General features: G+C 41.0%; 1 protein-coding gene across 8 annotated transcripts in view; it reads right to left on the bottom strand.

The window, feature by feature from the left end:
* The window catches only part of pcnt (pericentrin), a 316492-nt gene that overhangs the window by 20113 nt on the left and 280671 nt on the right, over nucleotides 1-15708 (bottom strand). For all 8 annotated transcript variants that reach the window (XM_041200682.1, XM_041200684.1, XM_041200683.1 and 5 more), the window contains 4 exons: nucleotides 14735-15009; nucleotides 10912-11011; nucleotides 2429-2605; nucleotides 1668-1900 (listed from right to left, as the gene is read on the bottom strand). In XM_041200682.1, the coding sequence (XP_041056616.1) occupies nucleotides 1668-1900; nucleotides 2429-2605; nucleotides 10912-11011; nucleotides 14735-15009 (785 nt within the window). The remainder of the gene's footprint in view (nucleotides 1-1667; nucleotides 1901-2428; nucleotides 2606-10911; nucleotides 11012-14734; nucleotides 15010-15708) is intronic.

Below are 15708 nucleotides of genomic sequence, written 5' to 3' on the forward strand. Positions count from 1 at the left end.
GACACATTGCTGGTTGATACTTAGAATAATCTTACGTTATTGCCAGTTTCACTTAGGGTAGATATTTATACTTGGGATATAAAATGTTTTCATGATGCAGTAAGTCTTCACAACGTATATATTTTTAAAAACTCTCTCTAGATTCTTTACAGGAGTGGAACCAAAAATGGACAAAGATTTAAAGAGGGAACTATTAATGTAATGACCAGAAGGTTTGTCTTTGAACTGGGTTTTAAGGGCAGTTTTAAAGGGAGAGAGATGGAGAGGAAGAGATACTTAGGGAGGTAATTCCAAAGCATGGAGCCTAGATGACTGAGGGCGCAGTCGGCAAGGATAGGGCAAAAGAAAAGGGGGTATCCATGATGCCGGAGTTGGAAGAATGCAGTATTTGGAGTGGAGAGGATCATCTGGCTGTTGGAGGTTAGAGAGATAGTTATTTAAACATGAAAATAAAAATTTTAAATTTGAGGTACTGGGAGATCAGGAAACGTTTGGTGTGTGGGGACAAGGGCAATAGGTGAGACAGGCTTTGTGTGGGATAAAATACAGATTAGAGAGTTTTGGATAAGCTGAGGTTTCCAGATGGTGCAGATTGAGGCAGACAGGAGAGCATTAAGATTGCAAATTTTGAGGAGACAAAGAAATGGATGTGGGTTTCAGAGGAGATGGGTTAAGAAAAGGTGTAGAAAAAATAACCAGCCCATATGATACTGGCAGCTCACTTGTGACTTGAATAAGACATCAGAGTTGTGAACTGTCTGGTCTATCCTGAAATAGTGGTCAGGCAAAGAAATGGAATCTACAGCAAAAGCATGTTTGCGGCAGGGGCTGAAGATGATGGCTTTAATCTCCCAATGCTTATTCGGACATAACTGCAACTTATTCAAGACTGGATTTCAGACAAATAGCTTAATAATCATCAAGGTAATGGAGGGGGCAAGAGCAGTGGTGAGGACTTTGGGTTTGGTATCATCCATGTACATGTAGAAGTTGATCACATGTCTGTAAACAGTGTGTCCAAGGATCAGCATGGAAATGCAGAAGGTGGGGTGGGAAAGCAAGGACAGATCACTGAGATAACAATACAGGGTAGGAATAGAAGCCATTGTTGGATATGCTCTACCAATGATCATATAGTGGAATGAAGCTAGGACAAGTCCCACTTAGCTGGGCAACGAACAATATATATTGGAGGAGGATTATATAGTCAGTTGTGTTAGTAACTGTTAAGGGTCAAGGAGGAATAATATACCATGATAACAGTCACACTGTATTTTGTTGTGGCTTTAGTTAGGGCTGTGGCAGGAGCAGAAAAGTGACTGCAGAAATTCAAACAGGGAGTTGCTAGAAATGAGAACCTAGTTTGTAAAAGGAAATACATTCAAGGACTTTGGATATGGGGCAGTAGTTTAAAGACTATTTAATAGTTTAATAGTTATTTTTTGACAAGAGGGGTGATGTTAGTGGTTTTGAAATGGACTTACTTGGAGAGGGAACTATTTATAATATCAGTTAGCATGTGTGCCGGAGGATAAGTTTGATGGTCAGCAGTTTGGTGGGAACGCGAGCAACAAAGAATGAGGGAAAAGGAATGCTGTTTGAAAGCAAATGCCTTCAGCCACAATTAATACAGTTTTATCATCAATTTAAAAAAAAACAATTCATACCTGGATATTGCAATGACGACTCTAACCGTAGAGCGAAATTTTGTTAATGGACGCCGGGTGGGCATGTGGAGGTCTGTCGGGGAAGGGTATACTCCCATACGTGCAATTAGACACAGGGTTGCTTGCTCACATTCCTGGAATCCTCCTAAAAGCAGTAACAGGTATTTCTTCTGGTACACCAAAGCCTTCCTGAAGCTTTCAGCTCGGAGGTACTTGCCATAAAGCCGCTGCATCTGCACAGCAACAAGGCAAATTTAGAGTTTGTGCATATAGTACAAGGTACTGGTTAATTGCATCATGTGAAGTTTAAATCACAAGGGCTAACAAAACTTTAGTTATATATTTTTAAATTAAAAAGAGGAATTTTTCAACACAGCAGCTCAGGGACCAGATTATTAACCCCATGCAATTCTAACCGAGACAGTGAGGCCAGCTAACAACAGGGAGAGAGAGTTGAGATAAGCAGCACCTAGATAGTTGTCATTCATGGGATAAAGCATGTGGTTATGCACAATGCATGCTTAGTTCCACTTACTGAGAACAAACCAAATTGCCCCCACAATATTATCTTAATACCCTTGGGGTATCAGGAAAAGAACAATTTTTTAAGCAAAGAAGTTGAAAGCTCAAATTTCTCCAAACATGTTGGAACTGTAACAGGGGAATAGGTTTCTGCCTTAAAATATATCTTAGGATATTTCTGAAATATAAAAAAATGGAAGCATCACAGATGCGTAAAGTCCAAGCTCCTTGATGCTTACCTTCATGCTGGAGGGGTCAATAAGGTCATGTTGCAGAGGTCGATTTTCAATTTCTGCCATCACTCTAGCCAATTCAGATTCAGCGTCTTTTAAGGAATTCTGTAACTGGTTTCTTTCCTTCATCCAATTTGCCCTTTCAAAATTCAGAACTAAATCTGGATGGTCAATTGGTTTTTCCTAGGATACAAGATCACATAGCAATGTCAAAGACAAGCTGGTAAGTGAAACAAATTATGTTGTGCTTTTCCGCGTTATGGAAATAGTTTTAAGTGGTGCTATGTAGAAAATAAACATGGACCTGATTTGTGTTTTAGCTCCAAGCCACACAACAACACTTCAGGTTTTATTCTTTATTTGAAGCACTGAAATAACAAAGCCACCAAAGTTGAGGTATCAATGAGTAAAAATGATGAAAGGAAATTAATACCCAAATAACAAGTCCTCAACAAGTATTAGCAGTTAGAAAGAGGATTAACAGGCAAACTCATGACAAAAGTAAAAATTAATGTTATAATCCCAGCTGAGGTTACCCCTGGACAAGCCTGATTCCAGAGTGGAACCCAACTTGATAGATCCAAACTTTTAATTTGTTTAGATATGTCGGGAGGGACTACTGAATAGAGTCACCGGAGTCAGCCAATGAACTTTTAACAAAAGCATAAAGCATTTATTAAACAAGAAAAGGTTAACTATATTTTAATACTCCTTCAGTCACAACAATATTCTTTACGTATATACAGATTTGTAAGGATAACACAAGTTACAAAGCTATCTTATACTCTAAAATCCATGTAGACAACATCCACTGCACTACCCTCAACAATCCTATGTTCACAGTAAGTAAACAGTCCATGTAAACCAATAGGCACCATGTGGTCAGGCACACCACACTCTGAAACCAAGTGACAGATGCCACTTCAATCAGAGGCTATGGATCGCTCATCAACTCCCTCCCAGGTGCTTGTCCCACCATGAGCCAACCAGTCTCACTGAACTCCAACTTTCATACCAGGGATTGCAATCTCCACTCTAAGAACTCGCTTTGGAATCTTCTCCCAAACCAATACTCTCTTTCATACGTCTTCCGCAAAGGGTCACCTCCAGGGTTTCAAACTCTCCTACCAATGGTCCTCTTCTCTGGGTCACCACAAGTTGTCTTCCACGCAGTCTTTCTCATTGATTCAGCTGTCAACAGTACACCACGGCTTCAACTGCCCGTAGCAAAGGGTTACAGACCTTCAGTTGTCTCTTTGTACCTTCTTGCCTCTTACAAGTAGTTTTTGCTTTAAATCCGCTTTATGCGGTTTTTGTCTCTTTAAATCTGAAGGTTGGAGCCTCTCTTTCTGCCCCTCACTCTTAACTTCACTTAACAGGACCTTTTCCAGGTTCCTGTCCTTCTTTTGACTAGAAGATCTGCTTGGAATTTTCTCCTCTTTCTGTCTCACTCCTTTGGCCTTGGGACCTTTTGGTTCTTTTGGGAAATCTACTCTCAATCTGCAGTTCTATCTCTCAGTGTCTCTGGAGTCCTGGCTTTAAACTGAACTCAAAACTGCAGTTTCTAGTTTTTTTGTGTGTGTCTGCCTCTCCTGACCAATGTTGCTAGGCCACAGCCCAGTTTCTCTACTCGTTCTTTTAACAGAGCTGCAACAGTCGTAAACATCTCATTAAAAACCCAGGCACCTTTTAAAGTGAAACTAAAACTCAATTTGACCTTTTCTTAACAAACAGATACAGAAATACAAACCAAACTTAAACTTTAAAGCTAAAACTCATTCCTAACACCTATAAATACCAATAAAACTTAAACTTTCTCTATTTCCTAACATTTAAAACAAGTTTATATGCCAACAAATTATATCTGTGACAAATAACACCAAGTGTTATTTGAATGCAGCCTCTAGCTTGTAATCAAGCCCATAGTCTCTATGGCTAGAATTTTACATTACCCCAGTGGATTTTTGGGGGGTGGCGGGGGAGCGTGAGATTTCAGGGATGGAATTCCCTCCAGGTTCCTGCCTGCCCCGACCTCGCAGTTAATTTATGCTGGGGTGGGCAAAGCCTCGGACGGGAGGCTCGCCCTTGAATGGCCAATTAATGGCCGCTTAAGGGCCGTTACCCACCCAGTCTCAATCTTTAGGCTGCCAGGTGGATTGAAGTCCTGTGGGAGAAATCTGAAAATAGGGAAAGTTAGGTCTCAGACAGGGGGGTGGTGGGGGTTTGGGGGGCAGGGGTGCGCCTCCATCAGAAGCCCCCTTCTGACTCGGGCCGCCCTCCCCTCAAGGCCCAGTGACCTCTGGACCTCCCTCCCTTCCCCAATCCCCCAAATCGATCTATCCCCCGAGACCCTAATCGGCCTCCTGGCGATCCCCCAGGCTTCCCTATCCTCGCACCCTGGGACCCTTGACACTTACCTGGGTCTCCGGTTCCTGGAACTAAAGGCAGGTGGCTCTGTGCAGTTCACCCTCTGGCTACTGCAGTGCTGTTGGCTGCATGGACTGGCCGGTAGATTGGCTGACAGCTGTCCATGGTGGGCTTTTCTCCCGATTGAGGGGCGGAAGTTCTGCCTACTGCCAATAAATGCTCATTTGAGCATAAAATGGCTGTGGGGCAGCTGGAGTCAGTGGGGACGTGTTTGCCTCTGACTCTTTGGTTGATGGGGGCATGGCCCCCGCCATCCTAAAAATTAAGGCCCTTTTTTAGTTCAGGCCCTTGGTCACAAAAACAGTCTAAAGTTCACAAAATAAAAATTGAGATTATGAATTTGGAGGATAATTTGTTTCAAGGTAGTGTCCTAGGCCCAACCATCTTCAGCTGCTTCATCTATGATCTTCCCCCATCATAAGGTCAGAAGTGGGGATGTTCGCAGATGATCAGAAAACGTTCAGCACCATTCATGAGTCCTCAGACACTGAAGCAGTCCATGTCCAAATGCAGTAAGACCTGGATAACATTCAGGTTTGGGCTGATGAGTGGCAAGTAACATTCATGCTACACAAGTACTAGGCAATGATCATTTCCAACAAGAGAGGGTCAAACCATCTGCCCTTGCCATTTAATGGCATTACCATCACTGAATCCTTCACCATCAGCATCCAGGGGGTCACCACTGACCAGGACCTGAACTGGACTAACCAGTACTGTGACTACAAGTGCAGGTCAGAGGCTGGGAATTCTGTGGCGAATAACTCACCTCCTGACTTTCCAAAGCCAGTCTACCATCTGCAAGGCACATATCAGGAGTGCGGTGGAATACTCTCCACTTGTCTGTATGAGTGCAGCTCCAACAACATAAGAAACTCAACAGCATTCAGGACAAAGCAGCCTGCTTGAGTGGCATCCTATTTAACATCTTCATCAGTTACTCCCTTCACCACCAAGACACAATGGCAGCAGTGTTTACTGCAATAACTCGCCAAAACTCCTTCAACAGTACCTTCCAAACCCGTGACCTCTATCACCTAGAAGAACAAGGGCAGTAGAAGCATGGGATCACCACCACCTGCAAGTTTCCCTCCAAGCCACACACCATCATGACTTGGAACTGCATCAGTGTTCCTTCACTGTCGCTGGGTTAAAATCCTGTAACTTCCTTCCAAACAGAACTGTGGGTGTATCACATGGACTGCAGCAGTTCAAGAAGGAAGCTCACCACCACCTTCTCAAGGACAATTAAGGATAGTCAATTAATGCTGGCCTACTTAGCAACACCCACATCCCATGAACGAACAATAATTTTTAAAAAATGAGTGAACATCATCAATCCCACCATACCTGTTCAGTACTATCTGGCCCCCCAGATCATTCCACATTTTAAGCCTGAAGAAATACTTTCTCTGTCTACCCTATCAAATCCATTATTCATCTTAAACATACCTCAATTAGATCACCACTTAAGCTTTTATACTTGAGGAAATACATGCCTATGTCACCTGCTCTTACAATCTAACCCTTTTAGCCCTGGTATCATTCTGGTGAATCGGTGCTAAATCTCCTCCAAGACTAATTTCTCCTTACTGACACGTGGTGCTGAGAACTGAGTGTAATGTTCCAGACAGAGCTCAACTAGAGCTCTGTACAGCTGTAACATAACTGCCACTTCTTTTGCACTCCCTTGAGATAATGACCAACATTCCATTTACCTTTTTAATAGTTATTTTATACTGCATACTAACTTTTAATGATTTCTGCGCTTGGACCCCTATGTTCTCTGCTCACGATCAGTTCCCAAATTCTCACAATTTAGAAAATATCTTGATTTTTCTTTCTTGGATCCAAAGTGGATGACCTTTCACTTCCCCATATTCAACTCCATCTGCCACAGTTTTGCTCAAAGACTTTAACTTTCAATGATCCATTGCAAATATCTGCCCATACACCTAGCCAAGTTGTTCTAGTACAGCTACAACACTGGCAACCACCCGACAATGTGGAAAATTACCTAGGTACATCCAGCTCACAAAAAGGACAAATCCAATCCAATTATCATCTCATCAGCCTACTCTTAATCATCAGCAAATTGATGGATAATGTCATTGATGGTCCTATCAAGTGGCACTTACTCACCAGGAACCTGCTCACTGATGCTCAGTTTCGGTTCCACCAGGGCCACCCGATTCCAGACTTCATTACAGCCTTGTGCCAAAAATGAACAAAAGAGCTGAATTCCAGAGATGAGGTGAGAATGACTGCCCTTGACATCAAGGCAGCATATAATTGAGTATTGCATCAAGGAGCCCAAGCAAAATTGAAGTCAATGAGAAGTCAGGGGAAAACACTCCAATGTTTGGAGTCATACCTAGCACAAAGGAAGGTGGTTGTTGTGGCTGCTGGAGACCAATCAGCTCAACCCCAGGACAGCACTGCAGGAATTCCTCAGGATAGTACCCTAGGTCTAGCCATCTTCACCTGTTTCATCAATAACCTTTTCCTTCATCATAAGGTTAGAAATGGGGATATTTGCTAATTATTGCAGTGTTCAGCACCATTGGGAACTCCTCAGATACTGAAGCAGTCTGTATCCACATGCAGAAAGACGTGGACAATATTCAGGCTTGGGGCATTATGTGGCAACCAGCATTCGTGCCAAGCAATGACCATCTCCAATGAGAGAGAATCTAACCATCTCCCCTTGACATTCAATGACATTATCATCAACATCCTGGGCATTACCATTGACCAGAAACTGAGCCAGCCATTTAAATAATGTGGCTACAAGAGCAGGTCAGAGGCTGGGAATTCTGTGGCAAGGAACTCATCTCCTGATTCCTCACTATCTATAAGGTACAAGTCAGGTGTGCGATGGAATACTCCCCACTTGCTTGGATGAGTGCAGCTGCAACAACACTCAAGAAGTTTGGCACCATCAGGATAAAGCTGCCCGCTTGATCAGCATCCCATCCACCACCTTAAACATATATTCCCTTCATGATCTGTGCACAAGTTGGCAGCAACTCACCAAGCATCCTCTGACAGCATCTTCCAAATGTGTGACCTCTATCACCTGGAACATGGCCAGTAGATAAATGGGAACACCACCTTAAAATCTCTCCTCTAAGCCACATGCCATCCTGATTTGGAACTATATCGCCGCTCTTTCATTGTGACTGGGCCAAAAACCTGGAAATCCATAACAGCATTGTCGTCGCACCTACACCATATGGAATGTAACAGTTGAAGGCGGCGGCTTACCACCACCACCTTCTGAAGGGAAATTGGGGATGGGTATGAAATTCTAGCCTAACCAGCATGGCTCACATCCTATGAAAAAATATTTTAAAACCTATACTATTTACAGTGCCATCTTTTGTAGTGCTACTAGCAAACTTTGATATTCAGCTCTCTATTCCTGCATCCAATTCATTTGCAAATAGTGGGTGACACCAATAGTCAGATCCACTTGAGAATACACCTATCATCCTTTCTCTCAGTCTCCTTTCTCCTAAAAGTTCCCTGTGTCATTTGGTTGCCTCCACTTTAATGTGCTCTCTAATAGTCTATTGGTCTATGCAGAATCTTATTGAATACCTTCTGGAAGTTCATATAAATGGCATCAATAGACACTCCCTTATCTACTTGTTTTATTACCTGCTCAAACAATACAAGCAAGTTGATCAGACGTGACTTAGTTTTTACAAATCCATGTTGGCTCATTCTGATCTATTCATATTTGTTCAAGTGCTAAGTCACTCCCACCCTAATAAGATAATACTTGTGCATAACTGACATTAGGCTAATTTCCTAGTTCATTTCTTTTACCTTTCTTAAATAATGGAGTGATACTTACAATTTTCTAATCCAAGGTGACAATTCCTGAACTGATAGTTTTGGAAGATCATGACTAGATTATTTACAATTTATTCACCTCCTTCTTTTAAGACTTTAGGATGGAATTCATCAGGACTTGGGCATTTTCTCATCATCTTCTCCAGGACCAACTCATAAAAACTTATTAAATATACAAAGTTGCTCACAGATTTGTTTTTAAATTTTTCCTCATGTCTATGATATTTTATTCTCCAGGGGATCTGCAGTCTTCTTTGTATTTGCATTCCTTGTTTAAACTCTCTTTCAATTCAGGATTATGTACAGATTTTGCATTCAACCAAATACTTTCTTGAACGCAGAATCATGCAGCGTAGGTGGTCATTCGGCCCATCAAGCTTGTGCTAGCTCATATAACGACTTTTCCAATTAATCTTGCTCTCTCCTCTTTACCCACAATCCTGCACATTTTTCTCTCCAAGTATTTATCCAATTTTCCTTTGAAAGTTACTACTGAATCTACTTCCGCAAATGTTTCAGGCACTGCATTCCAAATCATAACTATTCACTGCATAAAACAAATTCTTATTTCACCTCTGCTTCTTTTCCCTCTTTCTCTTGTTGCTGACTCTCCTGCCAGTGAAAAGTTTCTTCCTATTTACTCTATTAAAAATATTCATAATTCTGAACACCTTTATTAAATCTCCCCTTAAACTCCTCTGCCCAAGGAGAAAATCTTGAGTCTCGAGACTCTTTATATAACTGAAGCTCCTTATTCCTCATACCATTCTAGCAAACTTCTCTGCACTCTCTCCAAGGTCTCAGACACTAAACTCCAGCTGGGACCTGCCAGTGATTTGTAAAGATTTATCATAATTGCCTTACTTTTGTACTCCATACCTCAATTTATAAAGCTGAGGATTCAATGTATATTTTAAACACTATTCTCGACTTGTTCTGCCAGCTTATGCACATAAATCCTTGCGTCTCTTTTCATGTAGCTCCTTCAAAAGTATACCATATAGTTTATAGTGCCTCTCTTTATTCTTCTTCCAAAATGCATCACTTCACTTTCCATGCATTAAATTTAGTCTGCCATGTGTCTGCATATGTTACCAGTCCGTCAATATCCTCTTGAAGTCCGCTACTGTCCTCCTCATTGTCATTATATTTCTAAGTGTAGTGCCTTTTCAAACTTTGAAATGATGTGCTTTCTCCTCAAGTCCAAGACATTAATATTTATCAAAGGGAGTAGTGGTCCTATTGATCTAGGGGAGGGCCATCAATGTACATCTCCCTCTTGTCTAAAAACAATCTTTCACCACTCCGCACAGAGTGTTAACAGCAAAGGAGCAGGCTGTTCAGGATATCGTGTTCATGCCAGGTCTCTATCTCTACTTGCTATCCAATTTCCAACTTAGCAAAAATGCTGCACTCTTTATTCACATGGGCTTAAATTTTGCTAACATGTTTATTATCAAACTGCTTTTGAAAGTCCATATACATAAAATCAGCTGCACTACCTTCATCAACCATTATCTCTCAGGATCCATAAATCCAGATGATTTACTAAGTGGGTTGCTAGGCCATTTCAGAGGGAAGTTAAGAGTCAACCACATTGCTGTGGGTCTGGAGTCACATGTATGCCAGACCAGGTAAGGATGGCAGATTTCGTTCCCTAAAGGGGCGTTAGTCAATCAGATGGGTTTTTATAACAATTGATCACAGCTTCATATTCCAGATTTTATTAATTGAATTTAAATTCCACTAGCTGGCATAGTGGGATTTGAACCCATGTCCCTAGAGCATTAGCTTGGGCCTCTGGATTACTGGCCCAGTGACTTTACCACTATACCACTGTCTCCCCCTAATCAGGAGACATTTGTAAATAAATGGGTTAACCAAGGAAAGCCACGGAGATGTATTAAATTTGTCAAAGTGGTTTGACTTTAAGGATTAAAGGAGCTCCAGGTTTTTGACCCAGCAACAGTGAAGGAATGGTAACATGAAGAATATGACGTAATCTACCAGCACAGATAGGAAATAAAGACTTGGGGAAATGGACTTTGCTTCATTTGGAGACTTTGCCCATTAGATAATGGCCCAATTCTGGTTTGCTTTGCCAAATAAATAGGGAAGAAATCAGAGACAGTTTTTTAAGACATCTCATATCCACCCATTTCAACAGTCACTCAATTTAGGATGCCTTTAACCTCACTTACCTGAGTGCTGGAAAGAAACTGCTGTGAATCGTAGTTTGACTCAATCAGGGCCTGTAACAGATCTCTTTTATCTTCAGTTTTTATGTGACCTTCCTGCCCCCTACAAAGAGGAATAGATTAACATTGTTTCATCTTATGTGCCTTCAAATAAACAGTCATTTCACATTTTTTTGAAAAAAGTAAGCCACATATTACTTTTTCTTTCAATTCATTACTCTGAAGTGCTACTCTATTGTTCTCCACCTACAGAACAGATCATCTCTAAAAGGTCTCCTTTCAGTTTTGCAAATTATCCATAGTTCAGTACAACCAAAGAAAGAAAGTTGGAAAGAAAGGAAAGATGAAAAGAAAAGAAAGGGGAAAGTAGGGAATAAAGAGAAGTAGAGGTAAAAAAAAAGTGATGGAAAGGAAGAAAAGGAGACACACCTTTTCTAGGGAAAAAGAATTGCATTTATTACAGCTTCTGACCTATGTATATTGATTTTCACAAATTGCCTGGAAGCTAATTCACTGCTTTTTGAACTGTCATCACTACAAGTTTTATAGCAAATTGGCTTTTACAAGCTAATTTGCAAATAGCAAGATCCTCAAAACAGTAATGAGATGAATGGTGACTATTTAATCTAGTGCCTTTTATTAAGGGATAATGTGGTTCAGTACCAGACAGAAACACCAGTGGAGTGAGAATTGTGTGGGATTTTAGACTTAATAAGACCTCAGCATTAAGATGCAAGTGGACAGCAGCTTTCTTTTCTTTTATACTTGTATGAAATGGGAAAAGTGGAGTTTGATTCCTGCAAGAGGTGGTACTAGAAGAGGTTAAAGCTCACAGTAAATAGATTTTCGACTTAGGCAGGAGCAGAGGGATGACAATGCAGAGAATCTGGCTGATGTGTCTCGAGTGCAATATGTGTGTCACACTGGATTCTCAATGCACTTAAGGGCATCATGTTTGCACTAAACATGGGAAAATGAGGACTCTGAAGCAGAGGATCTCTATGTCTAATCACAATATAGGAGATGTTTCTGGATTGTGCTCTCTGAGTTGTGGTCAATTGAGAAGCATAAAGATAGTATAGAAAGATTGAAGGTAATGACCGCCCACAGGGAGAGTCAGAACTGAAAAGGTACAAGGAACCCAAGAGTTATGGATGCACTCAAATATTTGGATAAGAAGGCTCAGAGGAGGGTGGTTCTGAGCAATATCATAAGTTTTTAAGAGTCCCTCCAGTGAACCAAGGACAACCAGCACAGATGCATTAAAGGCAAGACATCCATGCTGAAGTTGAATTGGTAAACACTTCTCACAAGGGATTCTCTAGCCTGGGGACTTGGGTAAGGTGCTGTGGTATACCTTCCTTGCTGGCTGTGATCAAAAAGTGCTAAGAACAGAGAAAAAGACACAGCCAGTCAGCTCTAGGGGAGGCTACAAAGTCAGTAAAAACCACCGTCCCCACAAAGACAACCTTTTACCAGGTTCAGGAGGAGAATGCAGAATGGTTGTCAGGAGTTGTTTAAATCAAGCAAGACAACATACTGCTGCAGGAAAGCATATTATGCATTATAATACTTAAATAATAAAGAGAGTGTTACGATTGTGAGATTTAGAGAATTATGATGTTATAAACTATCGTTTGTTTTGAGAATGTGTTATAATGTGGGACTGTATCTTTAAGTTTCAGGTAAGTGAAAGGGGTCATGTTACATATGCTGGCGTTCCCTTTACATGTATCTGCACCACCAACCTCAACTACACCATATGGCAATGAGTTCCATATCTTCACTATTCTGAGTAAATAAGTCTCTCCTGAGTTCCTTACTGGGCTCACTAGTTCATATTGGATTCATCTATGGTCCTCAGTTTTGGCCTTCTTGAAAAATGGAAGATCTCCTCTGGCAAATGCCTTCATAACTTAGCCTTCTCTATCTTTGAAGGGAGAGCCAAGTACATGTGTCAAAGACATAAATATCCAGAACAGATGGAGGTACAAGATCATATGCTGTTAGACCCTGGTTTATGAAGCTAGATATTGTTGTAAGAATTTGCATGTAGTTTGGCATCTTGAAGGACTCCTGCAGTGATCGACCTCCAACAACTGCAACTATCTTCTTTTGTGCTAGGTATGACTCCAACGAGTGGAGAGTTTTTCCCCAAATTCCCATTGACTCCAGTTTTGCCTGGGTGCCTTGATGCCACACTCAAATGTTGCCTTTATGTCAAGGGCAGTTACTCTCACCTCACCTCTGGAGTTCAACTCTTTTGTCCATGTTTAAACCCAGGCTGTAATGAGGTCAGGAACTGAGTGGCCCTGGCAGGACCTAAGCTAGGAGCTGTCTCCATGCTTGCCCTCTACACGTCTCTGTCCAGTACAAGAATGCCCTCTAGACTTGGGTTGTGTGTTCCTTTACATTAGTGTGGGCAGTATTGCACCCAGTCCGATGTTAACCCTTTCTATGCCAGACCCTTATAATACAGGTCCAACCCTAAATGTAAGATGCTCAGACCTCTTATGGGAGAGACTGTAATATAAAAAAGACAAATCAACAGAATGGGGAGCCAGATGAATAATACAATTTAATATGGATAAGTCATGTGCAAGAAAAAAAAACAAGAAGCAGCAGTGTATAGTTAATTGAAAGAAGCTGAAAGGTTTGGATGAACAAGGATAGAGAGGTTCAGATGCAGAATTCTGTGAAAGTAAGTGTGGGTAGAGAAAGCCACACCAAAAGGGCAATAACACTTTGGGTTTTATAAATTTTATGAAGAATACGAGAAATAATGAGGAATTCGTACAAAACAATGGTTACATCACAGTTAATGCACTGTGTGCAGTTCTGAGTACTTAGTTATGGAACAAATGCTGCCTTAAAGCAAAATTATTAGGATGATGCCACAGATAGGGAATATAAATATTAGCTGTGTGTGAAGATATAATGACATTTTTCACATTTGCAGTGGAAGAGCACACGGCAATGAATAGAGGTTTTTAAAATTATGAAGTGTTTGAATAGAATTAATGAGAAAAACTATTTGCTCTGATTAGGGAATGGGTGGCAATTTAAAACCATCACAAAGAAAGTGACAAGAAACTGAAGAGAAATTTATTTACACAGCAAAATGTTGGAAAAAGGAACACTTCACTACTGATTGATGTACAGACCATTGCTTCTGTTACGAAGAGCTATATGAACCGGGGGATGATACAGGAATGGAGAAGAATAGGAAAGGAAAATGGGATTAGTTTTGGATTGGTTTAGCAAAGAGTAGATCAGCTGTAATGATTTTCTGGTAAAGAAACATTGCTAATTTAGCTCAACAACCAATCATTTCACACTTCAGCACTGTAAAATTTAACAGAATAGGTTGCCATTGAGCATGGTTGCACTGGTGCAGTACACTCATTTGACCAATTTTTTTTCTATTCTAACTCGTGTTTAATAAAAATTGTATACAAACAATCACCTGCACTTATTTGGTGCAGAAATTCAAATTCTTTCAGTTCTGATCAACTAGAGTGCATAGTTTAGCTGGTATGCAGCACAGCCTTGCACAGCTGTTCACTGCATCACACAAAACGCAATGCCGTGACTGTTTTTTTCTCCCCCAAGTACTGTTCTCCCTCAGTAGCTCACATTCAGGATCGGCGACTTAGATTCAACCCAGGGGAAAATTCATAAACTAGACTGAAAGGGAATATTCAACTTATAGTATTTACACGGTGATAAACTTACATAAAAAGCAAAGCTTACTTAATCTACCCAAACTCTTTACAGCTTGGTGATTCTCACATAGATGCTCTCCCCTTCATGCATAAACACATACCTGTGTTTGGATCTGTGAAGCAATTCTTTAAGCCGAACAGTCAATTGTAGGAATTGTTGCCGTGTGCTTTCTGAGTGCTTCTGGACATTTATTGCATTACCTTCCATACCATGGGTGACACCACTCTGGTTACATTTCACCACGATATTTTCAGGTTCTCCTCGCTGCCTCTTGCGGGACAAAAATTTGCGTTCCTGCTCCTCTAAATCTGCAAGCATCTTTTGAAGTTCTCTTATTTGCTGTTGATCTCTTTGGTGCTGTAATTCTAACTCATGCTATTTAGGAGTCAGGTAAAAGAGTGAAAAAAGTACAAGAACAGTTATAACCATAATGCATAGAGTCATAGATTAATTCCAAACAGAAGGAGGCCATTTGGCCCATTGTGGCCATGCTGGCTCTCTGTACAGCAATCCAAATAGTCCCATTTCCCTGCTCTGCTCCTGTAGCTCTGTAAGTTTGTTTCCCTCAAGTGCCTATCCTAAATCTTTTTGAAATCATTCTTTGCTTTCACTTCCACCATTCTTGGGGGCAGCGACTTCCAGCCAATTAAGACTCACTGCATAAAGTAAGTCCTCCCTCACATCACCCCTTCATCCCTTGCCCAAAGCCTTAAATCTGTATCCCCTAGTTATATCATCAGCTAAGGGAATAGCTTTTCTTTGTCTACTTCATCTAACCTGTTATAACTTCTATCAAAACTCTGCCCAATCTCCTTTACTCCAAGAAGAACAGCCCCCAGATTCTCCTCATTGTGAAAACTGCTCATTCCTGGAATCATTCTGGTAAATCTCCTCTGCACCCTCTCAAGGGGCCTCACATCCTTTCTAAAGTGTGGTAGCCACAACTGGATGCAATACTCTTGTTGTGGCCGAACCCATGCTTTATATATGTTAAATATAATTTCCCTACTTTTGTACTCAATACAAGTTCAAGGTCCTATATACTTTGCTCACTCAATATGTCCTACCATCTTC

Source organism: Carcharodon carcharias, chromosome 12, assembly GCF_017639515.1.
Source record: "Carcharodon carcharias isolate sCarCar2 chromosome 12, sCarCar2.pri, whole genome shotgun sequence".
Lineage (NCBI taxonomy): Eukaryota > Metazoa > Chordata > Chondrichthyes > Lamniformes > Lamnidae > Carcharodon > Carcharodon carcharias.